The sequence below is a fragment of the Schistocerca piceifrons genome, chromosome 2 (assembly GCF_021461385.2).
Source record: "Schistocerca piceifrons isolate TAMUIC-IGC-003096 chromosome 2, iqSchPice1.1, whole genome shotgun sequence".
Taxonomy (NCBI): Eukaryota; Metazoa; Arthropoda; class Insecta; order Orthoptera; family Acrididae; genus Schistocerca; species Schistocerca piceifrons.
In genome coordinates this window covers 395,820,653-395,848,561 of record NC_060139.1, presented here as the reverse complement: position 1 = coordinate 395,848,561, position 27,909 = coordinate 395,820,653, and the positions used below count along the sequence as shown (strand labels likewise).

Below are 27,909 nucleotides of genomic sequence, written 5' to 3'. Positions count from 1 at the left end.
AGAAGTGAAATGATTAGAAATTACTTGAGCAGTCAGCAGCAAATGTTTAGCTCTGGAGAGGAGAATGAAGAAGATCTGTGGCAGAAATTCAGGCTTGTTGTAGGCCATGTACTAAATAAGTTGGTCCCATGGAAGATAGTGACGGATGGGAAGGACCTACCATGGTTCACTAACAATGTTAGGAAGCAAATATGAAAGCAAAGAGAACTGTATAGAAGTTCAAACAAAGCCTAACCCTTGCTGGCAAAGTCCAAAGAAGCATAAGTACAGCTGTGCTTGAAGTATTCAGTGATATTGGAAGCAAAATCTTACCTACTCAGTCGTCAAAGAACCAAAAAATTGGTTCTTCATAACATCAGTTAATAGAACAAATATTTTTTTCCAGATACTCGTATATCATGACAACACTGCAATGGAAGATGATCAAAGAATTTCCCAAGATACTAAACTCTGTCTTTCACCAAAGAAGATTAGAAAGCACTTTCCATGTTTGACTGTCCCACAGATGCAAAAATGGCAGATACAGGAAAAAGTAGGTGCAGAATTTAAAAACAGTTAAAATCACTTGATAGAAAAAAGACCACAGGAACTGATGAGGCACCTGTGAGGTTCTATATTGAATATCCAAAGGAACTGCCCCCTCACCTGTTATAGTTCAGAGTAAATAACTGGAACAAAATAGCAGGCCATGTGCCAGGAAATTGCCACAGGTTGTTCCAATCTATAAGAAGGGTTGCAAGATGAAAGCCAAAACTGTAGACTTATAAACTTGGCGTCAATTTCTGGTAGAATTATGGAATGTGTATTGTGCTCGTATGTGATGACGTTTCTGGAGACTGAACTCATGTTTGGGAAAACGGTAGTTCAAATTGATAGCTACCACTGTTTTGATAAACATATTCTGAGAGAGAACATAAATGCACAGTTTGATTCATCTGAATTATTTTGGACCATCAGTTGTAGTCTAGAGACTTATTGACTGCCGCAAAACAGTTCCTTGAAAAAAAAAAAAAAATACCAATTTGTGAATTATTTGCAGACTTGTTGATTACAATATAAATAAAATTAATGTAGCTGGAACTGATTATATCAAATGAGCTTGGGGACACAAGGAATACCTTGAAATTCAGTAGTTTATTCATTAAAATATGATTCTGTTATACTCAAGATGTCCCTCGCAGGTCACGAGTAATTGATCAAATTGTTAATTCCAAAATGTATTTCAGTGCACAAACTTATGAAAACCCTGAAGTTTGTCTCTGGTCTCAATCGCAGAAAAATTCTGTCACGAAGTGAACTGGACTTGCAAAATAGTGAAGTTCTGCTATTTTGTCGAAAACTGACATTCTGAGCCCGTGACTGTGTGCAAAATATAGGTTGACTCTTACAGAGAAGACAATAGCAACCAGACACCTTTTACAATTACAATTCTATTTATTTATTTAAATAACGCCGTAACTGGTTTTGAAACGAACTGTTCATCTTCAGTTGGCTAGTTCACGTTAAGATACATTTTACATTAACTTTCACTCTTGTTTTCCCAAATGATGAAATTTCCTTGGGATGGTGATGTACAGAGATATTTAGATATTTACATATGTATGTGACAGTAGGAATTTACAAATTACTGATGTTCCATTACTTACTATTTATATTAAAAGAGACTGGTTAAAATTAAGATAAACAAATAAGGAAGCCAGTTTGTTATAAAGTAATACAGCAGTGATATGATGTACATGTTATGGTATACATTAGAACCAAAGTATATGATTCAGAATGGATGGACATAGATTACAACAGTGGACATGACATTTTTTTTCCTTTTTTTATAGTGAAAACTAGTGTAAAATGTATCTTAACATGAACTAGCCATATGAAGATGAACCTTTCTGTTCAAAACTGGTAACAGCGCTACTTAAATAAATAAATAAATAGCATTGTAAAAAGTGGCTGGTTGCTGTTGCCTTCTCTGTAGGAGTCAACCTGCATAGTGAGAGTCCTGCCTGTACACCAGTGAAGGCACATCGGCACCCACTGTCTAACATGTCATCTACCTGCTCCAGCCCCTAAATATGTCGACCAATCCAAATGTAATACCAGAGTGCACCCATTTGCCCCCCCCCCCCCCCCCCCCCGCCACATACGCACACATCCTGTCCTGCAATATTTCTAAAGAAACAAAACAATTGCCACTGAAGTTTTATAAGTTGTGCTGTCAGTTCATGACTTGAAATTCATTCTGTTAAGTGCTCCATGTTCAGCATTCCTCATCATAATTCAATAACACAGTAAAACCCATACTCAGGAGTTCCCTGGTGGCCATTTGCATTGCTTGGGATACCTGTTCACGTAACTGAGAACCTTCATCTACACACTGAAATTATAGGTCTGCTCAAACAAAATGCAGGTGTCAATATTGTAACCTATCAAAATCCATGTTCTGACATACATATTTACATTTTCTGCAATCTCTGTCACTTAAGGCAAATGCTGGGATGATTCCTTTGATAGGGCACAGCTGGTATCCTTCCCCAATCGAAACGTCTCCATCTCTGATGAACTTGTCATTGATGGGACACACAAACCCTAATCTTCCTTCCTTACTTTTCTGGATACTGAACATCTGCTACATAGGAAACAACGTGTATGCGAATGCAGGCTTTCTCGACAAATCACATTGAGAAAACCTTCTCAGCTTTGCCTGAAAATGGCAAGTAAGAAACTTGCTGGAACATTGCCAGAGAACGATGCATTGACTCAGGTGTGAACCTGAGAAGATTTTATCATCAAATGAACAATATGGTTTCCACAGCACCCAGTTTATTCTGTTCACTCATGAGATTCAGAAGATAATAGAAAGTGGAGCTCACATTTATACTGTGTTTCTTGGCGTTCAGAAAGCATTTGACATAGTTCCAGAGCATTGCTTGGTAAACACAAAACATGTATGCAGGATATACACTTTAACCGAAGACTTCCCAGTTGACAGAAATCAGTTTTTTATCCTTAATGCGACAGCATTGCCAGAAGAAAATAAAGTACAATGACCACATATATCACAGATGGAAATGCTCTTTACAGGTTGACAACAATCTTTAGAAATTTGTTACAGAATGAGAGGGGCTTGCTGATGATCAGAACCTGGAGCTAAAATTGGTAGCCCACCCTAAACATAAATGTCAGGTTTTTCTGTTGTCGTATTAGAACTCTTGTATTGCGTACTAACTGCTCCAGTTCTTAAAGGGAATTAGTAATACTTTAAACTTAACAGATACAGAAATTCAAAGGGAACTAGCAGGCCTATGTTGAAGCTGTTTACCAGTCTGTAAAACATTACCACAATGCAGTCCCACTGTGAATGCAGTTCTCTAACATGAGGTGACGTAGTTGAAAGTGCTAAGCACCTGGGAATCACACTGACTATTGTCAAATGATTGGAAGTGGCTGCAAATGTGTATGTTGCGAGAGCTCCCAAGAGTCATAAACCATAGACACCAAATATAACTCAAGTACTCTTCTCTACTGTGGATCCTATGTCCTCTACAAGAATCCATCACTATCCATTCTCTTGACTGGGAGCTGCATGTCAGTGGTAGAGTATGTTTCCCTGGAGGGGGTAGACAGGGACCAGGGAGAACTCAAGATTCCCAAGATTTTAAACTAATCTTTCTAACAAACAAGTTTGAGGTGCTTTCTTTCTCTGAAACTGACCCAGTGAGACTCACTTCACCTGTTGGCAAATATGGTGCAAGCAGTCAGAAGAAACACCAGGTGCATTCACTGGGGGCCCAATTCAACATGTTTGAAGAGGGTATTTCAGCAGCCATTGAGGGAACTGGGTAACCAACAGCAGATTGTGGCACACATTTGAAATGATGCCTATTGTGTAGGCTCTGTGGGCATACCTGGGTCATTCCAATGACTGGGAGAGAAATTTGAGAAGACCAGCCTTACACATGAAGTTTCAATAAAGCTCACAACTTATGGCATTGTGCACAGAACTGAGTGTGGCCTGTGATTCTGAGTTGAGTGGAAGAATTGAGCCAGGAACTTTGAAAGTTCGGTGACAACTAGACTGTACGCTCCTGGACTTGTGCTATTGAGAACTTTAGGATCCCCCTAAATGAGTCAGGCGTACACTGAAAATCAGAGACCACTGCCAAGGTAGCGGACTGTATGTGGAGTGAGCACAAGATTTTTCCTTTTTTTAATTTTATTTTATAGCCTGGGCAAGTCTCTTTTCAATCTAGATAAAAATAGATGAAGGGCCCACAGAAGAATCACAATTGCCCCCCACAAACAAGAGGGTTAAAATCCTATTGGTTATCTTTTGAACCATTCAGGAAAAGTGTCAGAATTTGAAATTCTCATTAAAGAGCTGTGGATCTCCCACTATACATTGTAGAGATGGCTGGTTAAAACCCAAAATTGATAGCAGTGAAATATTTGGGGAAAATTTAATAGTATATTGAAAAGATAGGCTAACAGTAAATTGAGGTGTTATAATTGATACAGTAGACAGGAAAAACAAATCCACTGGGATAGAAATTGAAACTGCATGCCAGATTCGCTAGGCAAGACTCAGTATCAAGGATGGGCATAATCTTATAATGGGATCTTTCTATCAGCCATCAGATTCACCTCAACCTCCATATGTAGCTGAAACCTCTAGAGAAAAACTAAGTTCACTAGTACAGAAGTTCCCAAATCATACTTTCATCATTGGAAGAAACTTTAATTACACAACAATCAACAGAGAAAATTAAGCACTGGAAAATCCAGGATGGAATACTGACAGTGTTATGAAAATGATAGATTGCTACTCACCATTTAGTGGAAATGTTGAGTCACAGACAGGCACAACAAAAAGGCTGTTCAACAAGTAAGCTTTCAGCCAGAAAGCCTTATTCTGAATTAGGCAACACATGTCTGTGGCTTAACATTTCCACTATATGGTGAGTAGCAATCTAACCTTTGCATAGTATTGTCAATTGGGAAAATCACAATTGTTAAGTGGTAAATGTTACTAGACATCCTGTGAAACATTACCGAATGCACTCTGCAAGAACTAGGCAAGACCAGATTGATAGGAAGCCCTCTCATGATGGAAACACATCAAACAAACCTGATTTCTTTGAGGTTGTCCACACGGAAACTGGTATCAGTGACCATAAGGCAGTTGTAGCTACAGTGATTGCGAAAATGCAAAGGGCATCTAAAACAGTTAGAAACATTTATATTTTTGCAAACCAGAGGAGGAGACAATGCTGTTGTATCTCAATAACATTTGTCTCTGAACGGGACTGTATACACTACTGGCCATTAAAACTGCTACACCACGAATATGACGTGCTACAGATGCAAAATTTAACCGACAGGAAGAAGATGCTGTGATATGCAAATGATCAGCTTTTCAGAGCATTCACACAAAGCTGGTGCCGGTGGCAACACCTACAACGTGCTGACACGAGGAAAGTTTCCAACCAATTTCTCATATACATACAGCAGTTGACTGGCATTGCCTGGTGAAACGTTGTTGTGATGCCTCGTGTAAGGAGGAGAAATGCTACCATCACGTTTCTGACTTTGATATAGGTCGGATTGTAGTCTATCGCAATTGTGGTTTATCATGTCATGACATTGCTGCTCGCGTTGGTCGAGATCCAATGACTGTTAGCAGAATATGGAATTGGTGGGTTCAGGAGGGTAATACAGAATGCTGTGCTGGATCCCAACGGCCTCGTATCACTAGCCGTTGAGATGACAGGCATCTTATCTGCATGGCTGTAATGGATCGTGCAGCCATGTCTTGATCCCTGAGTCAACAGATGGGGACGTTTGCAAGACAACAACCATCTGCACGAACTGTTGGATGACGTTTGCAGCAGCATGGACTATGAGATCGGAGACCATGGCTGTGGTTACCCTTGACGCTGCATCACAGACAGGAGTGCCTGTGATGGTGTACTCAACGACGAATCTGGGTGCACGAATGGCAAAATGTCATTTTTTTGGACGAATCCAGGTTCTGTTTACAGCATCTTGATGGTCGCATACATATTTGGCGACATCATGGTGAACGCACACTGGAAGCGTGTATTCGTCATCGCCATACTGGCGTATCACCCGGTGTGATGGTATGGGGTACCATTGGTTATGCATCTCGGTCACCTCTTGTTCTCATTGATGGCACTTTGAACAGTGGACGTTACATTTCAGGTGTGTTACGACTCGTGGTTGTACCCTTCATTCGATCCCTACAAAGCCCTACATTTCAGCAGGATAATGCACGACCACATGTTGCAGGTCCTGTACGGGCCTTTCTGGATACAGAAAATGTTCAACTGCTGCCCTGACCAGCACATTCTTCAGATCTCTCACCAATTGAAAACATCTGGTCAATGGTGGCCGAGCAACTGGCTCGTCACAATACGCCAGTCATTACTCTTGATGAACTGTGGTATCGTGTTGAAGCTGCATGGGCAGCTGTACCTGCTGTTTGACTCAATGCCCAGGCGTATCAATGCTGTTATTACAGCCAGAGGTGGTTGTTCTGGGTACTGATTTCTCAGGATCTATGCACCCAAATTGTGTGAAAATGTAATCACATCTCAGTTCTATTATAATATAGTTCTCCAATGAATACCCATTTATCACCTGCATTTCTTCTTGGTGTAGCAATTTTAATGGCCAGTAGTGTAGGATAATTGTTCGAATGGCTTTAAGCAGTATTGGATTTAACATCTGAGGTCATCAGTCCCCTAGACTTAGAACTACTTAAACCTAACTAACCTATGGACATCACACACATCCATGCCCGAGGCAGGATTCGAACCTGCGACTGTAGCAGCAGTGCGGTTCTGGACTGAAGTGCCTAGAACCGCTCGGCCACCGCGGCCAGCAGAATAATTGTGGTTCAGGTGTAGAAGAGTAGTTGACCGTGCATTTGGTAGATATGTATCTAATAGAACAGGTGATAATGAGAAGGACACTCTGTGGTACATCACTGTGAAGAAACTTCTAAAGAAACAGAGACTGGCACACAATAGGTGTAAAACAAAGTATTGGGCTAGAGATACGGAGATGCTGAACGCTGAATTAAATGTGTGAAGCCTTCAGTGACTACTATAGGAGAAAGTTGTTGAAAGATCTTTCACAAAACCCAAAGAAATTCCGATTGTATGTAAATGCAGTTGATGGCACCAAAGTTAGGGCCCAACCACTTATGGACAGCAGGAACTAAAACTGAGGATAGTAACAAAGCTAAATCAGAAATGCTCAATTCCAATTTCAAATTTTTTTTACAAAGGAAAAACCAGGATTATTGCTCCAGTTTAATTCACATACCATCAAAAAGATAAGTGAAATAGTTATTAATGTCAGTCACATTGAATAAAGAAATGTGTCCAGTATTTGGAAGGAAGCATGGGTCACACCTGCGTACAAGAAGGGTAGTAGAAGTGATCCACGGAACTATCATTTAATGTCCTTGACATCAATTTCTTGTAAAATCTCAGAATGTATTTTCGGATCAGACAAAATGTGGTATCTCGAACCAAATGAGATGATCCATGCCACCCAGCATGGATTCTGAAAACATCAATCATGTGAAATCCAACTTGCACTTTTCTCATGACATCCTGAAAACATGGATCAAGGTAATCAAGTACATGCAGTATTTCTTCATTTCCAAAAAGCCATTGACTCAGTGCCACATCTATGCTTATTAGAAAAAATACAGTCATATTGGGAATCAATCAAAATTTGTGTCTGAGTTGAGGATTTTCTGGGGAGGACAGAGCATGTTATTTTGGGTGAAGGGTCATTGACAGATTAGAAGTAATTTTGAGCATGCCCCAGGGATGTGTGTTGGACCTCTGTCATTCATATTGTATATTAATGACTTTGCACATAGTATTACTAATAACCTCAGACTTTTTGCATATGATGCAGTTATCTATCATGAAATATTGTCCGAAAAAGCTGCATAAATATGCAGTCAGACCTTGATAAGATTTCAAAGTGGTGCAGAGCATGACAGCTTACTTTAAATGCTCAAAAACATGTAATTGTGCAATTTGAACAACAAAAAACTTAGTGTCCTATGAGTACAGTAACAACAAATCATGTTTGGAATTGGTCACGTCATACAAATACCTAGGTGTAACCTAGGTAACCTAGGAATATGAAATGGAACACCCACTTAGACTCAGTTGTACATACAGCAGGTGGCAGACTTGGTTCATTGGCAGAATGCTAGGGAAACTCTATCAGTCTACAAAGGAGATTGCTTACAAATTACTCATGCAACCCATCCTAGAATATTGCTGAAGTATGTATGACCCATACCAACTAGGACTAATGGAAAATACAGAATGTATACAGAGAAGGGCAGCATGAAGGGTCTCAGGTTTGTTTGACTCATGGGAGAGTGTCACAGACATGTGGAACAAACTAAAGATAGATGCAAACTTTCTTGAGATAGCCCACTTACAAAGTTTTAAGAACTGGTATTAAATGATGATGCTAGAAATATGCAACAACAATATATGTATCACTTCTTTAGGGATTGTTAGGAAATTTTTTCTTGTACAGTGCTCACAGAGGCATTTAAGGGGAGTCAGAACAGAAAGAAATGGTTTTTCACATTTTTGGATTTTTTCTCTCGTTATAAAATTTTCAATTTTCTGATTAAAATGATATATATATATCACTTATAAACTCACATGGGAAGTATTTTATTTTTTTAAATCTACACCAGTTCGAAATGTTAAAATTTTTATGTGCATTACTTAGAAATCTAATAAAATCGGTAATTTTTATATATATATATATATATATATATATATAAACACATTCCAGTTTAAAACACAGCAATCCACAGCCTTATATATATATATATATATATATATATATATATATATATATATATATATATATATATATATATATATATATATATATATATATATATATATATATATAAGGCTGTGGATTGCTGTGTTTTAAACTGGAATGTGTTGGTCATGTCCAGAAGAGGATGGGCACCAGGTTGAGGAAGTTGAAACAAAGTTTGAGAGACAAGAAGCTTTCTGATTGTAAAACCATAAGAGGCAGACTGACAGATAAAATGACTGATGAACCACAGCAGTATTGTGGGATGACCATTAGAAATAATATGGAGGATTTGTTGAAAATGAAGCAGACAGTATGGGCTACCTTCTTCCACAGAGTGTCAACTTATGAAAAACCCAGTACACCACCTTTGCCCTCCTGGACCTGATTCATGGTGCAATTACCACAGTGTACAGTACTTAAACAGTTCATATAGCCATAAACATCCAATCCCAGCAGCAGTCAGGGATATCATAAAACTTGTTTACAGAGACCTTCTGAATTACTGAAGAAGTGTCTGCATGGTCAGACTCAGAATCCCAATGAGTCATTCAGTAATCTTATATGGACTCGCTTACCAAAAAATTTTTTTTGTTGGAATGAAGACACTAAATTGGGGGGGAGTCAGCAATGCTGTTATTGCTTTTAATGATGGCAACTTTGATAGGGTGAAAGTGCTACAGCATATGGGAATTAATCCTGGAGTAAACTGCATCAGAGAACTTGAATGGATGGACAAGGTTCGCATTGATAAAGCAGAGTATGCAGCACAGTTGGCCACTAAGGAGTCCAGAAAGAAGAAAAGAGGAAATAACTTGGAAAAGATCAAGAGGATGACATACAGTATGGTGCAGGATGCTACTGAGTGACTAAAAATAAAAATGAAGCATATTTAAAGTGAGTTACCGTCTTTTGAAACTTTAAAAGTCATTCCTGAAAATTTACATTATTCTATTGCATTTTTCCATAAATCTCAGAAACCACTTTGAGTAGGGTATTCAAATTTTCAGGGGGTAATAACATACATATCCTGAGTCTACTGCGCTAAAAGAAGAACATGATGTTATGTATAATTAAGATTAGGATAATGTACAAGAAAAGTACACAAAATTTTAACTGTAATTGAAAAATTGTATTTTTGAAAGCAGTGGCTGAATGCAATTATTGTAGTTCAGTAGACTCAAAACATACAGTTTAATGTCCTGTAAAAGTTTCATGTCAATGGCTACAGTGGTTCCTGAAATACAGGGAAGCATAGTCACTAAATTTAACAGTGACGGGATAGAGCATTCAACTCCCTTTAAACAGTCACAGTCATTTAAACACAACTGATTTGTGAATAGAATGGCCAGAAGCTCTAGTAACCTGTAGAAAAGGAAGTACCCTCTACCAAGCACTTCACAGTGGTTTGCAGAGGGTGGATGTAAGTGTAAGTAAGTGTAATGTAATAGGTGTGTAAAAATCAAATAATGGAAACTCCAGGTAGGAATATCAACAATGTAGGAAAAGACAGATTGCTATTTACTGTAAAGAAGATACATCAAGTTGCAGACAGGCACAATTAAAAGATACTTACATATATAGCTTTCAGCAACAGCCTTCATCAATAAAAGAGAGACATACACCATTCCCACACACAAGGAAGCACAACTCGCACACACACGATTGCCAACTCCAGAATATCAGGCTGGAGTGCAGCATCATGTGGGATGCAAGCAGCAATTTGGAGGGGCTGGGGAAGGGGAAGGGATGGTGTGCAGGTGGGGAGAGAGATGGATGCTCTCTGGTGTAGTGTACAGGGACTAGAATGTCAGCAGGTGCAGCGTCAGAAGGTTGTGGGGAAGGGAGGTGAGGAAAAAAGAGACAAAAAAGGAGAGAAGTGGAGAAAGATGGGTGGATGCATTGGCAGAGGGTTGCAAATAAACAGGGTGGGAGATGAGAATGGGAATAGAGTGGGGTGGAAACTGTTGGGTGGAGTGTGTGGGGGCAGTATGTTACTGTAGTTTGAGGCTGGGGTAATTACTGGAACGGAGAATGTGTTGTAAGGAAAACTCCCATCTGTGCAGTTCAGAAAAGCTGGTTGTGGAGGGAAGGATCAAGATGGCTCGGGTAGTGAAGCAGCCACTGAAATCAAGTTTGTTGTGTTGAGTTGTATGTTGTGCCGCAAGCTAATCTACTTTGGTCTTGGCCACAGTTTGGCTGTGGCTGTTCATCATGGTGGACAGTTGGTTGGTGGTCATACTAATATAAAAATCTGTGTAATGATTACAGGAGAGCTGGTAAATGACACGGCTGCTTTACAGGAGGCCCGCCCCCTGATGGGGTAGGATAAACCTGCCCACTACACACAGGAAGCGGCTACACGGGTAGCGTGGGCTGTGTGGAAGGGACTGGGCAGTTTTTTTAGGTTAGAGGATCTCAGGAAATCATGAAAAGGGCGTTTGTCTAAAAGGGGGCGGGTAAAACACAGTAAGGTAGCTGCAGAAATGATTGGTATTGTAGTTGCAAATTGTCATAGCTGTGTTGGGAAAGAACCAAAGCTCCAAACATAATAGAAAGCACTGAAGCTCAAATAGTTATAGGTACAGAAAGCTGGCTAAAGCTTGAAATGAGCTCAGCCAAAATTTTTTCAGATGACGTAACAGTGTTCAGAAAGGATAGATTGAATACAGTTGATGGAGGAGTATTTATTGCTGTCAGAAGTTGTTTATCTTGCAGCAAAATTGAAGTAGATAGTTCCTGCGAAATAGTATGGGTAGAGGTTATACTTGACAATCAGAATAAACTATTAATTGGAATATTTTACTGATCCCCCAACTCAGAAGATATAGTTGCCGAACAGTTCAAAGAAAACTAGTGTCTCATTTCAAATAAGTACCCCGCTCATACAATTATAGTCGGTGGTGACTTCAATCTACCCTCGATATGCTGGAAAAACTATACGTTTAAAGCCGGCGGCAGGAACAAAACATCATCCGAAATTGTACTGAATGCTTTCTCAGAAAATTATTTGGAACAATTAGTGCGTGACCCCACTCGAAGCATAAATGGTTGTGAAAGCATACTTGACTTCTTCACAACAAATAAACCTGGACAAATAGGGAGTACCATGACGGTTACAGAGGTTAGCGACCACAAGGCAATTGCTGCTAGGCTGAATACCGTAACACCCTCAACCACCAAAAAGAAACACAAAGTACATCTTTTTAAAAAAGCTGATAAAAATGTCTTAACACATTTTTAAGAGACAGTCTCCACTCCTTCTGTTCTGATAATGTAAGAGTAGAAAAGATGGGGAATGATTTCAAAGAGATAGTATCAACAGCAATTGAGATATATATACCACATAAATTAATAAGTGATGGTACTGATCCCCCATGGTACACAAAACAGGTCAGATCGCTGTTGTAGAAGAAACGAAAAAAGCATGCCAGATTTAAAAGAATGCAAATCCCCAGGATTGGCAGATTTTTGCAGCAGTTCAAAAGATAGCGCATACTTCAGTGTGAGATGCTTATAATAATTTCCACAATGGAACTCGGTCACATAATCTGGCCAAAAACCCAGAGAGATTGTGGTCATTCATAAACCACACCATTGGCAAGACACAAACAATACCTTCACTGCGCGATAATATCGGCGAAGCCACTGATGACAGTGTCACAAAAGCAGAATTATTAAATACGGTTTTCCAAAACTCCTTCATCAAAGAATATGAAGTAAATATTCTTGAATTCCAATCAAGAACAACTGCCAAGACAAGAAACAGAAATAGATATCCTCGGTGTAGCAAAGCAGCTTAAATCACTTAATAAAGGCAAGACCTCCAGTCCAGATTGTATACCAGTCAAGTTCCTTTCAGTGAATGCTGATACAATAGCTCCATATTTAGCAATTATATGAAACTGCTCGCTCACAGAAAGATCCACTGAAAGACTGGAAAATTGCTCAAGTCGCACCAATACCCAAAAAGGTAAATAGGAGTAATCCACTGAATTACGGGTCCATATCACTAACATCAATTTGCAGTAGGGTTTTGGAACATATACTGTGTTTGAACATTATGAATTATCTTGAAGAAAATGATTTATTGACACACAGTCAACATGGATACAGAAAATATCATTCTTGTGAAACACAACTAGCTCTTTATACTCATGAAGTAGTGAGTGCTATTGACAGGGGATGTCAAATTGATTCGTTATTTTTAAATTTCCAGAAGGCATTTGACACTGTTCCTCACAAGCATCTTCTAACCAAACTGCGTGCCTATGGAATATCGCCTCAGCCGCGTGACTAGATTCATGATTTCCTGTCAGAAAGGTCACAGATTGTAGTAATAGACAGAAAGTCATCGAGTAAAACAGAAGTAATATCTGGCGTTCACCAAGGAAGTTACAGGGCCTCTATTGTTCCTGATGTATATTAACAACATAGGAGACATTCTGAGTAGCTGTCTTAGACTGTTTGCAGGTGATGCTGTCATTTACCATCTTGTAAAGTCATCAGATGACCAAAATGAATTGTAAAATGATTTAGATACAATATCTGTATGGTGTGAAAAGTTGCAATTGACTCTGAATAAAGAAAAGTGCGTAGTTATTCACGTGAGTACTAAAAGAAATCTGCTAAATTTCGATTACGTCATAAGCCACACAAACATAAAGGCTGTAAATTGAATTAAATACTTGGGGATTACAATTACAAATAACCTAAATCTGAACGATCATGTAGATAGTGTTGTGGGTAGTGCAAACCAATGACTGTGATTCACTGGCAGAAAACTTAAAAGGTGCAACAGGTCTACTAGAGAGACACCACACTTGTCCGTCACCACACTTGTCTGCCCTACTCTGGAGTACTGCTGTGGGGTGTGAGATCCGCATCAGATGGGACTGATGGATGACATCAAAAAAGTTCAAAGAAGGGCAGCTCATTTTGTATTATCACAAAATAGGGGAGGTAGTGCCACAGACATAATATGTGAATTGGAGTGGCAGTCATTATAACAAGGGTGTCTTTTGATGCAATGGAATCTTCTCATGAAATTTCAATCACCAGTTTTCTCCTCCAATTACGAAAACATTCTGTTGGCACCCACCACTCACCTACATAGGGAGAAATGATCATCACAATAAAATAAGAAAAATCAGGGCTCACACAGAAAAATTTAAGTGCTCATTTTTCCCGTGCACCATTCGAGAGTGAAACGGTTGAGAGACAATTTGAAGGTGGTTCATTGAACCATTTGCCAGGCACTTTATCGTGAATAGCAGAGTAATCACATAGATGTAGAATAGGAAGTGCTGGGTGGGTGAATTAGGCAGAATTTACACCTGGGTCTTCCACAAGGATATGATCCTTGAGATTGGGAGTGGCTAAGGATGGACTAGTATGTTGTGGAGGTTGGGTAGGTACTGGAACAGCACTTTAGGAGGGATGGAAATATCTCGGGTAGGGTGTCCCTCATTTCAGGGCATCATGGTAGGTAATAAAGCCATGGCGAAGGCTGTAGTTCAATTGTTTCAGTCCAGTGTGGTACTGGGGACATTCCTGTGTCTGGTTCTTGAGGTGGTGGAAGGATTTGGGGCAAAAGGGGAAATGGCACATGAGATCTGTTTGCAGAGTAAGTCTGGCGGATAGTGCCTATCTGTAAAGGCCTTGGTGAGATTTCCAAGAACCAGCTGCAAGGGAGTGTGGTCTGGAACAACTGAACCACATCCTTTCCAGGGCTTTGATTACCTATTATGATGTCCTGAAATGAGGGACATCCTACCCAAGATGTTTCCCATCCCTCCTAAAGTGCTGTTCCATCACTCACCCAACCTCCACAACATCCTAGTCCATCCCTATGCCATTCTCAATCCCAGACCCTTGCCACAAGGATCATATCCTTGTGGAAGACCCAGGTGCAAAACATGCCCGAGCCACCCACCTAGCAGTTCCTACTCCAGCCCTGTCACAGGTTTTCCTACTTCATCAGGGCCCAGGCTACCTGTGAAAGAAGCCACACCATTTATCAGCTCTGCTGCAATCACTTCACAGCTCTTTATATCGGTATGACTGCTGACCAACTGTCCACCAGGATGAACTACCACCGCCAAACTGTGGCCAAGAGCAAAGTAGACCACCCTGTGGCACAACATACAGCTGAACACAACACACTTGATTTCAATGACTGCTTCACTACCCGAGCCATCTTGATCCTTCCCTCCATCACCAGCTTTTCTGATCTACACAGATCGGAGTTATCCTTACAACATATTCTCCCCTCCCGTAATTATCCCAGCCTTAACTTACATCTACATCTACATTTATACTCCGCAAGCCACCCAACGGTGTGTGGCGGAGGGCACTTTACGTGCCACGGTCATTACCTCCCTTTTCTGTTCCAGTCGCGTATGGTTCGCGAGAAGAACGACTGTCTGAAAGCCTCCGTACGCGCTCGAATCTCTCTAATTTTACATTCGTGATCTCCTCGGGAGGTATAAGTAGGGGGAAGTAATAGATTCGATACCTCATCCAGAAACTCACCCTCTCGAAACCTGGCGAGCAACCTACACCACGATGCAGAGCGCCTCTCTTGCAGAGTCTGCCACTTGAGTTTGCTAAACATATCCGTAACGCTATCACGGTTACCAAATAACCCTGTGACGAAACGCGCCGCTCTTCTTTGGATCTTCTCTATCTCCTCCGTCAACCCTATCTGGTACGGATCCCACACTGATGAGCGATACTCAAGTATAGGTCGAACGAGTGTTTTGTAAGCCACCTCCTTTGTTGATGGACTACATTTTCTAAGGACTCTCCCAATGAATCTCAACCTAGCACCCGCCTTACCAACAATTAATTTTATATGAGCATTCCACTTCAAATCGTTCTGCACGCATACTCCCAGATATTTTACAGAAGTAACTGTTACCAGTGTTTGTTCCGCTATCATATAATCATACAATAAAGGATCCTTCTTTCTATGTATTCGCAATACATTACATTTGTCTATGTTAAGGGTCAGTTGCCACTCCCTGCACCAAGTGCCTATCCGCTGCAGATCTTCCTGCATTTCGCTACAATTTCCTAATGCTGCAACTTCTCTGTATACTACAGCATCATCCGTGAGAAGCCGCATGGAACTTCCGACACTATCTACTAGGTCATTTGTATATATTGTGAAAAGCAATGGTCCCATAACACTCCCCTGTGGCACGCCAGATGTTACTTTAATGTCTGTAGACGTCTCCCCATTGATAACAACATGCTGTGTTCTGTTTGCTAAAAACTCATCAATCCAGCCACACATGTGGTCTGATATTCCGTAGGCTCTTACTTTGTTTATCAGGCGACAGTGCGGAACTGTATCAAACGCCTTCCAGAAGTCAAGGAAAATAGCATCTACCTGGGAGCCTGTATCTAATATTTTCTGGGTCTCATGAACAAATAGTGAGTTGGGTCTCACACGATCGCTGTTTCCGGAATCCATGTTGATTCCTACAGAGTAGATTCTGGGTTTCCAAAAACGACATGATACGCGAGCAAAAAACATGTTCTAAAATTCTACAACAGATCAACGTCAGAGATATACGTCTATAGTTTTGCGCATCTGCTCGATGACCCTTCTTGAAGACTGGGACTACCTGTGCTCTTTTCCAATCATTTGGAACCTTCCGTTCCTCTAGAGACTTGTGGTACACGGCTGTTAGAAGGGGGGCAAATTCTTTCGCGTACTCTGTGGAGAATCGAATTGGTATCCCGTCAGGTCCAGTGGACTTTCCTCTGTTGAGTGATTCCAGTTGCTTTTCTATTCCTTGGACACTTATTTCGATGTCAGCCATTTTTTTGTTTGTGCGAGGATTTAGAGAAGGAACTGCAGTGCGCTCTTCCTCTGTGAAACAGCTTTGGACAAAGGTGTTTAGTATTTCAGCTTTAAGCGTGTCATCCTCTGTTTCAATGCCATCATCACCCCGGAGTGTGATTACTTTCGAATTCACTGAACGCTTCACGCATAGCCCTCCTTACGCTAACTTTGACATCATTTAGCTTCTGTTTGTCTGAGAGGTTTTGGCTGCGTTTACGCTTGGAGTGAAGCTCTCTTTGCTTTCGCAGTAGTTTACTAACTTTGTTGTTGAACCACGGTGGGTTTTTCCCGTCCCTCACAGTTTTACTCGGCACGTACCTGTCTAAAACGTATTTTACGATTGCCTTGAACTTTTTCCATAAACACTCAACATTGTCAGTGTCGGAACAGAAATTTTTGTTTTGATCTGTTAGGTAGTCTGAAATCTGCCTTCTATTACTCTTGCTAAACAGATAAACCTTCCTCCCTTTTTTTATATTCCTATTAACTTCCATATTCAGGGATGCTGCAACGGCCTTGTGATCACTGATTCCCTGTTCGGCACTTACAGAGTCGAAAAGTTCGGGTCTGTTTGTTATCAGTAGGTCCAAGATGTTATCTCCACGAGTCGGTTCTCTGTTTAATTGCTCGAGGTAATTTTCGGATAGTGCACTCAGTATAATGTCACTCGATGCTGTGTCCCTATCACCCATCCTAAACATCAGAGTGTCCCAGTCTATATCTGGTAAATTGAAATCTTCACCTAAGACTATAACATGCTGAGAAAATTTATGTGAAATGTATTCCAAATTTTCTCTCAGTTGTTCTGCCACTAATGCTGCTGAGTCGGGAGGTCGGTAAAAGGAGCCAACTATTAACCTAGCTCGGTTGTTGAGTGTAACCTCCACCCATAATAATTCACAGGAGCGAGGTGGTGCAGTGGTTAGCACACTGGACTCGCATTCGGGATGACAATGGTTCAATACCGCGTCTGGCCGTCCTGATTTAGGTTTTCCGTGATTCCCCTAAATCGCTCCAGGCAAATGCTGGGATGGTTCCTTTGAAAGGGCACGGCCGATTTCCTTCCCCGTCCTTCCCTAATCCCGTGAGACCGATGACCTCGCTGTCTGGTCTCCGCCCTCAAAACAATCCTACTCAAGTGCCTAAAACAAAGCAGCAGCAGCCTTAACTTATGGTAACGTACTGTCCCCACACCCTCTACTGAATAGTGTCCACCCCCAACTCCCCCTCTATCCCCTTTCTCATCCACCCTGTTAATTTACAGCCCTCTGCCAATGCATCTGCTCATCTGTTCCTGCTCCTCTCCTTTTTTTTTTGCTCTTTTTTTCCCCACCTCCGTGCCCCACAACCTCTCGATGCTGTGTCTGTTGACATTCCAGGCCCTGCGCACTCCACCAGACAGCATTTGTGTCTCTCCCCACCCGTAGATCATCCCTTCCCGTTCCCCTTCTCCCTCCCATTACCCTTCTCCTTCCCCGGATCCTCTAGATTGCTGTTTGCATCCCACATGATGCTGCATTCTGGCCCGAGATGCTGGAGTTGGCTCTCATATGTGCTTGAGGTGTGCTTGCTTGTGTGTGTGTGAATGGTGTGTGTCTCTCTTTTGCTGATGAAGACTGTGGCTGAAAGCTGTATGTAAGTGTCTGTTAATTGTGCCTGTTTTCAACTTGACATGTCTTCTTTATGGTAAGCAGCAATTTGTATTTTCCTTTATTGGTAATATGTGTGTATATAGACAAAACAATCTTATATCATTTAACATCATGGTTAGTTTCAGGAGTGTCAGTCACAACCTTAAAATGTCAAAGTGTCCAAGCAATTTAAGGTGGAACAACCTCTTAAATCTCGCCATGGGAAGGTCATTGCTAGACTCATATTTATTGGAGGCATCCTACAGATATGTAATTCACATACAGAAGAGGACAAAGATCCTTGTTTGACCAGTTCTCAAGCATTTTTCATCACTCTAGGACATTTACCAATTGGACTGCAGCTACATCTGCAGCCATACTCTACAAGCAGTGTGAAGTGCTTGGCAGGGAGCACTTCCCAATGTACCATATACTGTATTAGGGCTTAGGGAATTAGTACGATCAAAGGAATCAAAATAATTTTGAAATTCTTGGGAGGATTTTCAGTTACTGATGACTGAAAATGGATATAATTGGTTCTAGGGATATTGCAGTTTTTCATTTCTGAACACTGTTTACTGTGATTAAAAGTGAATCATCAGAAAGTTGGAAGAGATGCTGTATTCTGATTCAGACAAAGACATGATATCTTTAATTAGATTTAAAAATTTGCAAATCCAGTCATTTCTTATATATATTTGTCCATTATTTCATGGCTGTGGATTGCTCATCATTATATCCTGTGTGTGTGTGTGTGTGCGTGTGTGTGTGTGTGTGTGTGTGTGTGTGTGTGTGTGTGTGCGTGCGTGCGTGCGTGCGCACGCGCGCTCGCGCACTAGAGCATTCATTCCAGCAGTGACATACAGAAATTTTTCTTAATAAAATCTTTAGGCTGGTAATTCACGAGGTATGATGGAGGTACTGAATGTATCAACAGGCATCTATCCAAGAGGTGGTAGCAGCAAGCTAGGAGGCAAAGTCTTAGGATTGGCATTTGATTCCAGTGGACAGATGCTTTGGGCGGGAAATGACAAGGTATACTAATAAATGCTCTTAATGTTCAATGTACAAAGTATATCCTATGTTCCTTACCTGCTTTATTACCTTCCATGAGCCTCACTCTCCTCATGTAATTTTGGTATGCGGTCCTTACCCATGCCATTCACAATTTAAGTACATTCAGCGTATCATGCGATGTAGTTTGCTTGTCCTATTGAGCAGTGGATTCTGTGGCACTTCTGTTCTGTCAGCAATCTGTTACAATTATAAGGCAACATTTTGTAAAGACGTTTCTTCAAGGGCTGTCTGTGAATGTAGGTTATAGTTGCAGATTTTTTTTCCCACTAATATACCAGCTTCAGTCACAATATTTTATTCTCCTACATAAGTCCAATGTGTTTTGGAACGACAATGCAGTTTTATTAAAGGAATTTTTTTGCATTACATCTGTTTCAGTTTAGTGCTTGTGATAAGATGGAACAGTCTTATGTCCAAAAACGTTGATGTAGTCCCTGAAAATGGAGTGGTAGCTCCAAAATGCATTAGACTTAAACAGGAAACTAAAGACAGCATATTACTAGCAAAAATATTCATAAACTGTTAGGCCACTTTTACATAAATTGTGTGTTTGATCCTAAAGTCCTAATCTTTTCTATCAACCACCTTACATTATCATTTGTTGTTTTCTGTACCTGTTGTTCCAGAATCTAAAATGTCAAGAGGAACACATACATACCAACTGCCAAAATGGACCAATTACAGCTTGGCCAACAGACACAAATGTAATCAGTAGTGTGGGGGGAACAGACAAAAAACCTCTAACTTTCAGAACTTCAAAACTAGTTCCTATGTCAGGTGGAAAGGATAAGTAAAGATTTATAGGTTACTGAAGGTTTGTGGTCTTGTACTGTGGATAACATAAACAGTCCACAGTTGATGCACAAATCTGTGTTCTGTAGATGGCGATAATGCTGTAATATAATTTGCAGTATACAAAAGCTGACAAACATCAAGTCTACAAGATGTTCTTCCCTACTCTAACAAGGCTTTTCTGTATTGTCTGCCCACTTATACTATTCTTTGTTTTGTCCTTTGTTTTTGGTTTGGCTTTGTATCATAACGTAAGTTTTATTCTGTTCATTGCTTTGTATTCTAACTTAGAAAATTCTGTAATACAATGATGAGAATAATTTTTTAATGTCCATATTCCTTGTCTCCTCTGTGTCTCTGTGGTCAGATATCTTTTATTTGGTGTTGTTTAGAAATCTGTTAACTAGCATTAAGCATTCTCATTTCAGAAATTCAAATATTGCCATTCCCTTTATTTATATTCCCTTGTTTGTTGGTGAGCGACAACCTCGTCCCCCCTCACTCTCCCCCCCTTTCCAGTCTCATATCTGAGTGTTCCATCCTCCTCTCATATTGTCTTTCGTTTCCCCCTTTCTACAATGAGTGTCTAATAATTAACCATTTCTTAAACTCAACATAATGAGCATTAATATTTATTTTCAAGTGTAATTGTAATCATATTATAATTTTGCTCCTGTCTTGTGAGTGTAGCGTTATTAAACCATTTATTATGTGTATGATAGCTTTATGTAACATTGTATTGCAAATTTATGTTGGTGTGTGCTTTCACAGGGTGTGATAGTATCTTTCTTGTTTGAACTGGCTACTGGTCGTTTGAGTAAATGTCGTCGTATTGTGGTAGCAGAGAATTGCCCTATAACTTGCATTTCATGGCGAGCATGGATCAGTCGGGAAGCGAGAGATCCAACACTTCTTGTCAACTGTGCTGCAAATGTTGTTTGCCTTTTCAGGTATTTGCATACAATTTTAATTACGAGATTGATAACTTCTTGAATAGCTTCTCTTCTGCATAAAATTAGAATGTACATTTAAAAATTGATTGTCACTAGCACTTATGTACATATCCTTCTCAGAGAAACATTCTCATTTCACTGATAAAATAACGAAGCCATTTTTATTAAAATTCTATTTCTTTCATAGTTGTTTTTACAGACACTATTGTTCATTTTACAGGCCATAATGGATAAAACTAAATTAAACCTCCCATGCTAATAGTTATGAGCACTCAGAACACCATAATGAACTCAGTAAGCTAACAGTTAGTTAAAAATAAAAAAAATAACTTTTTTTGCAAAAATCATTAATTGCATTTTTGGTTTGAACAAATAAAGATTCTCAAACATCAAAGATGTCTAGCAACTAGTATGATCCAGTCTACTTGAGCCCAGTAAATGCTTTCTATCACTTGCAATTGCTGCCAGGTTATATACATTGTTTATTGTTACTAAAATGCATGGAACAATGTTTTATCAATGTGGAGTGACACACACATTAGAATTGCTTATAAACATCACAAAAAATTCTGATAATATAATCATTATTCCATCCTGGATTTTCCAATGTTTGAAAATACCTAAAAAAAATGTTGAAGTTTCAAGCAGTACAGCATCCAATAGCTGAAGATGGTTATTGGTGCAAACTCTGGCTGCTGATATTTTTTAGATGGTTTAGTAAAAAATATTTAGATCTGGGCTCGTCTTAGTTTCTTCAGCCAGTCTCTGAAAATCTAGACATTGTTTATCACATGAAGGAGGGACAGGTACTTCACATTAATATTAGTGACTTTTTGTTCTGTTCCTATATTATATACACTAATCTTTCACCTCATTGTCATAGCTTCTATGGTAGGTAGACAATAGAATCAGCAGAACTGTTTTTTGATATTCCTCTGAGTTCTCTCATTTACCCAAAAGGTTTTTGTTGGCAAGTAAGCTAGATTGTCTACCTCAAAACTGGAAGAGTTATTTCATTGCCTGTTGGTTTCACCTAAACTCTCAAGTAGACATTTTATGTGTGAGTGCCTAAGCCTGACTAGGTAGTTTTCCCCTGTAGAGGCTGGCACCCTTGCACCACATTCCTTGTTCTTGCACAAAAGCAGTTGTGTGTAGGTTTTTATGTATAAATTGAAATCAAAACATATTAGGAATGGATAAAATATACTAATGCAGCAGATTGTATTGTATTTTCACCTACTTGCAGACCATTTTCTTTGTGAAGTATTTTAAAAGATGGTACAGCACATAAAAGAACTATGTGTCTTACACCATTAAGATGTTCACTTTGATAGCTTAGTGGTGAGTGCACTGACTGCCATTCAAAGGACCTTGGTTTTATTTGCACTACTGCCAGGGATTTTTCTTTGGTGGAAGGGCTGGGATTGTGTGCACTTCACCTTGTGATGCCAGTTGAGGAGCTTCTTGACTGAGTAGTAAGGACTCCAGGTCACTAAAACTGACAACTGCCAGGAGAGCAGTATTCTGAACCTTACGTCACTCTGTACTGCATCCAGTGATTTCATTGGCAGTGTGTGATAAGGTGATCAGGTGGTACTGATACATCTGCCAGGGTCTGTGGATGGGTTTACTTTTCTTTAAAAACATTAAGATGTCCATGTGAAGTTCATTTTTCGTTCTATATCCACAAATCATTGTGAGTTATGAAACCAACTGGGAGGTATGAAGCTGACTCCATAGTAGTTGGATCTGTCAGAAATGGCAACAGGAAACCTTTGTTGTGCTTCGTGAAACATTTGGTAGAATATTATAACACAAGTCACTGATGGTATTTAAGATGGACGGCCAACAAATGATCTTGCAGTGCAAAGAGAGAGTTTATTTTTCACAGAGACTAATCATGAATTCCATTTTGTTTTTTCCATCACCAATTTTTTTCCAGAGAACATAGGCATTGAAACATGCAACCTCCAAGAAAAGGCAGAAAAAGCTCTCGTAGGATGTTTTAGTCCATCTTCCTGTATGGCATACCTATGACGACTTGTCTTTTGCATGGCGCCATTCTTATAATTGATTTCAACAAATAAATTGTCATGGAGTGTGCTGATGATTTTGACATTTTTATTGCAATTGTATTTTATCAACAATATACAGGGTGATTCTTATTAACATTAAAAAACCCAATGTGACATAGATGATGCTGAGACAAGTAATTTAATATGACACATGGGGTCGTAAATGCTGGGAAATACTTCAGACGTGAATGATAAATGTTGAACATGTGACGTCACTTGATGACATACCTTGCCACATGTGCGGTGGTTGAGCCTATTGGTCTGTCACATCTGATCATCCCAACCCAAGTCAAGTATTCTGGTTGACAAGACTCTGGGGCTACGCCCGCTACTTTAGTGTATGGGGCTCAGGGTTTGAGTCTTGCATCTGGCTGGTAGTATTTTTTCATTGTGTTTAGACAATTGGGTGTTTACATTGAGGTAAGATTTTCCTATATTATTTACTGGTCGTGTAGTCTATGGTGGTTTATTGCAAGTACAGTACAACGAACCCTACCGTATCATGTTACAAATAAATGAGTATAAACTTCTAAATTGTGTCATTACTAGTAAGTAACTTAAGATTTCTGTACTAAATAATATTGTAAACAAAAAAGAAGGAACAAATGGGAAGAAACACAAAATAAGAAAAGCTTTTGTTTGGTTATAGGGAGGACAATAATTTTGTAACTCTTATGTTTACAACAATCACATTTATAAAAGGTGTTTGAAATTTGTACTGTTTGCTTGAATGCAAGTATTGCATTTCTGGATCATCTCTTCAAGCTTATTCTCAAAAATACTCTCCATATTTTGGATCTCTGCAGCGGCAATGGCTATGTGGGTCATAAGGTCCATTTGGGAGGTGAGCTGTAAACTAGCTCCTCCATGTGACAAAATCTAGTGGGTTTAAGTATAGAGATCTTGCTGGCCAGCAATTTGGTCCTTGTCACCCAATGCACGTATCTGCATACACCTGCTTTCAGTACCTTCCTGTTGTGGTGGCATAGTGTGGTGGAGCTCCATCCTGCTGTAGGCACATGTTTGCTCTTGCTGTCAGAGGAATATCTTCAAGTGGCTGTGGCAGAACCTTCCTTAAAAAGACTGAGTAATATGGCCATTTAAATTATTGGGTAAAATTTGTGGTCCTATTGTTTGGTTTAGAATTGAGTTTTTCGTAACACCACTGTTATATAAAACATTCTCGGACTACTTTCTGCATAAATACACGATAAAACCTCAAGCTTTCAATGATTATCTCCATTGTCTTTGTCGAGAACAACTAACGGTCTAAACTGTTGCTGTGTTGGCCATACGTAATCCACAAATAGATTGTGACTGGTCAGTAATTATATACTGCTCTGTCACAGATGGTGTCAATGCCTGTGCTACTGGTGCCCCCTCCCCCCCACCGTACATGCGTAAACATTACGATGAACACCTCTGCCTTTTCTTTCCATGGAGAGTTCGCTGTCATGGTTGAAGTTCTTCTCACACATTCACATTATTTCTACAGCCTCTTTAATTACAGAATCCGGGTATATAGGACCCTGGGAAACACCTTTCATTTTGTCAAACAATAGGTTTTGTTTGTTTGTGCAGTTTTGCTCAACAACTGCAGATTTCTTCAGTTATCGATTTTTTAATATGCTATTAATGTTCTGCACAGCATTCAGAAATGGTATGATGGACTGACCAATGTAATTGCTTCTGCACCCACAAGAGTTGTTATAAATCTCAAGGATACAAGATGCAGTGTCTGCTTTATCTTCTTAGGAGGTCGGAAAATAGATCTTATACCTTGTCTTCCAAGGAGTCTGCCTATTTTGCTGGATGTAACGCCACAGAAAGGAAACAATACAATTGGTGGCTCATCACATGAATGTTCAACATATTCACATTCACATTTTCTTTTCTTTTCTTTTCTTATGTGGACTTCATGTCACGTGAACCATAGCCATTCTTTTGGAACACAAACTTCAGATAATTAATTTCAGAATCAAGTGGTCCTTGTCAGAAATAGTTTTTCCTCTGTGTACCAATGTATTTAAAACTGCTGTCTTCTGGACTGGACGATGAGGACTCCGGGCTCTGGGACTGTTGTCATTTCATAAAATGGCATGCACTGTCATTGGCTTGTTGGACAAGAAGATGAAGGCACTGTTTCAGCCCTTAATAAAGTATTAAATTTCACTCATATACCACACACTGTACCTGTCATGGATCTCATTAGTGGAGTGGAAAAGGCAGTGTAACATCTCTCACGAGACGACACCGACGAGGCAAGACTTACCACCAGTCACATTTTAACCTCAGCCAGGCCACCCAAATCTAACATCAGCAGAGCAGAGAGAGAGAGGATGGTGGTGGTGGGTAGTGTTTAACGTCCCGTTGACAACGAGGTCATTAGAGACGGAGCGCAAGCTCGGGTTAGGGAAGGATTGGGAAGGAAATCGGCCGTGCCCTTTCAAAGGAACCATCCCGGCATTTGCCTGAAACGATTTAGGGAAATCACGGAAAACCTAAATCAGGATGGCCGGAGACGGGATTGAACCGCCGTCCTCCCGAATGCGAGTCCAGTGTGCTAACCACTGGAGAGAGAGGAGCTCCATACATTGTGGGAAGGTGACGAGCTTGTAGTACTTACGACTGAGAAGGGAAATGTGATGGTTGTTCATAATACTATTGAATATCACAACAAAGTGGTATCATTGTTAGAGGATAGCACTTACAAATACCTAAAATGGGACCCAAATCTGTCACACCGCAAAAAATGGTTGAGCTTCTGAAGAATTCTGGTCTACCACAGGATGTCATGAAAAATATTAGAACATGAACTCTGGTCTACCACAGAATGTCATGAAAAATGTTAGAACATGGACTCCTAGACCGTCCAGGCTGTACAGATTACTTAAGTCTACAAGAAAGGTATTATGTTGAGACCAATTGTGTGTGCCATTGACTCTCCTACCTACAGGCTAGCCAGATATTTAACTGAGATAATGACTGTATCTGGTTGCTGCTCAGATATATCTTGAGAAATTTAACCAGATTACAGTTGGCCCAAACAATATTTTAGTCATCCTGTATGTTGTCTCACTATTTACAAAACTTCCTGTGAAGGGCACATGGTAACTGCTGGCAGAGCATTTTCCTCGTGAAACAGTTAAGTTGTTGCAACATTAAAGTTGTTCCAACATGCTATGATGACCACCTACTTCTTGTATGGCAGTAAATTTTATGGAGTAATGGATGGAATGTCTATGGGTTTTCTATTGTCTTCAGCAGTGGCCAACTTTTTTGTGGAACATTTTGAGGAATGTGTGTTAAATTTGGCTACGTTTCATCCACCTTCATTGTATTTCAATGTTGACAACATATTTATGTTCCGATCACACAACATAGAAGCTCTTGAGCACTTCCACAAATACATGAACAGCTTTCACCCAAACACCAATTTCTCTGTCGACATAGAGAAAGAAGGATTCTTAGATGTTTTGGTACAATGAAAGTCAGATGGACATGTCGGCCACTCAGTATACCACAAGCCAATGTACACTGATTTATATCTTAGCACCCAGAGTTCTCATCATCCAACCCATAAGAAAGGAGTTTTAAATACATTGGTGTGCAGAGGCTGATTCTGACGAGGACCACTTGGATTTCAAAATTAATATTCTGAAGTATGTGTTCCAAAAGAACAGTTTTGGTTCATGTTATATGAAGTTAACATTCTACAAGAAAAGAAAATGTGAAAGTTTTGAACATTCATGTGATGCCCCACCAGATGTGTTGCAGAACTACGTCCAGCAAAATACACTATGTGATCAAAAGTATCTGGTACCTCTAAAAACATTTGTTTTTCATATTAGGTGGATTGTGTTGCCACCTACTGCCAGGTACTCCATATCAGTGACCTCAGTAGTCATTAGACATTGTGAGAGGGCAGAATAAGGTGCTCCGCGGAACTCACGGACTTCGAATGTGGTCAGGCGATTGGGTGTCACTTGTGTCATACGTCTGTACGTGAGATTTCCCCACTCCTAGATATCCCCTGGTCCACTGTTTCCAATGTGATAGTGAAGTGGAAACATGAAGGGACACTTACAGCACAAAAGTGTACAGACAGACCTTGTCTGTTGACTGACAGAGAGACGATTACACAGGAATTCCAAACTGCAAGCCCATTAAATGTAAATCATTTCATCTTAGTCTTGTATTACTGCTGCCACAAGCACTACTGTATCAAACTGCAAGCTCATTAAATGTAAATCAATTCATCATAGTCTTGTATTACTGCTACCATGAGCACTACTATATCACATTGGATAATGCAAGAATGAAAACAGAATAGCCTAGTGGAGTGATTAGCAGCACAGGATCGACAAACCCAACCACTGCACATGCGGCAAGTGAGGTATGTGATCTGGTGATGTCATGTTCAACATTTGTCATCAACTTTTGTGGTATTTCCTGACATTTGCGATCCCATGTGTCTACATCAGTTCATGTGTTTTTTAACATTAATAAGAATCAGCCTGTATATTTTCTCCTTTATCCAGTTTTTATTTTTTTTATGAATCAAGGAAACTCTTTTCTGTCTTTCAGCATAGCGATGTATATTGTAATGCCATACTGCCGTCAGAAGGCTT

The 27,909-nt window shown here is 39.9% G+C and overlaps 1 protein-coding gene across 1 annotated transcript in view; it reads left to right on the top strand.

Annotated features, from left to right (window-relative positions):
* LOC124776345 (WD repeat-containing protein 13-like) overlaps window positions 1-27,909 on the top strand; it is a 90,047-nt gene that overhangs the window by 18,956 nt on the left and 43,182 nt on the right. Inside the window, exons 7-8 of the mRNA XM_047251294.1 lie at window positions 19,273-19,416; window positions 21,022-21,200. Coding sequence (XP_047107250.1) covers window positions 19,273-19,416; window positions 21,022-21,200 — 323 coding nt within the window. The remainder of the gene's footprint in view (window positions 1-19,272; window positions 19,417-21,021; window positions 21,201-27,909) is intronic.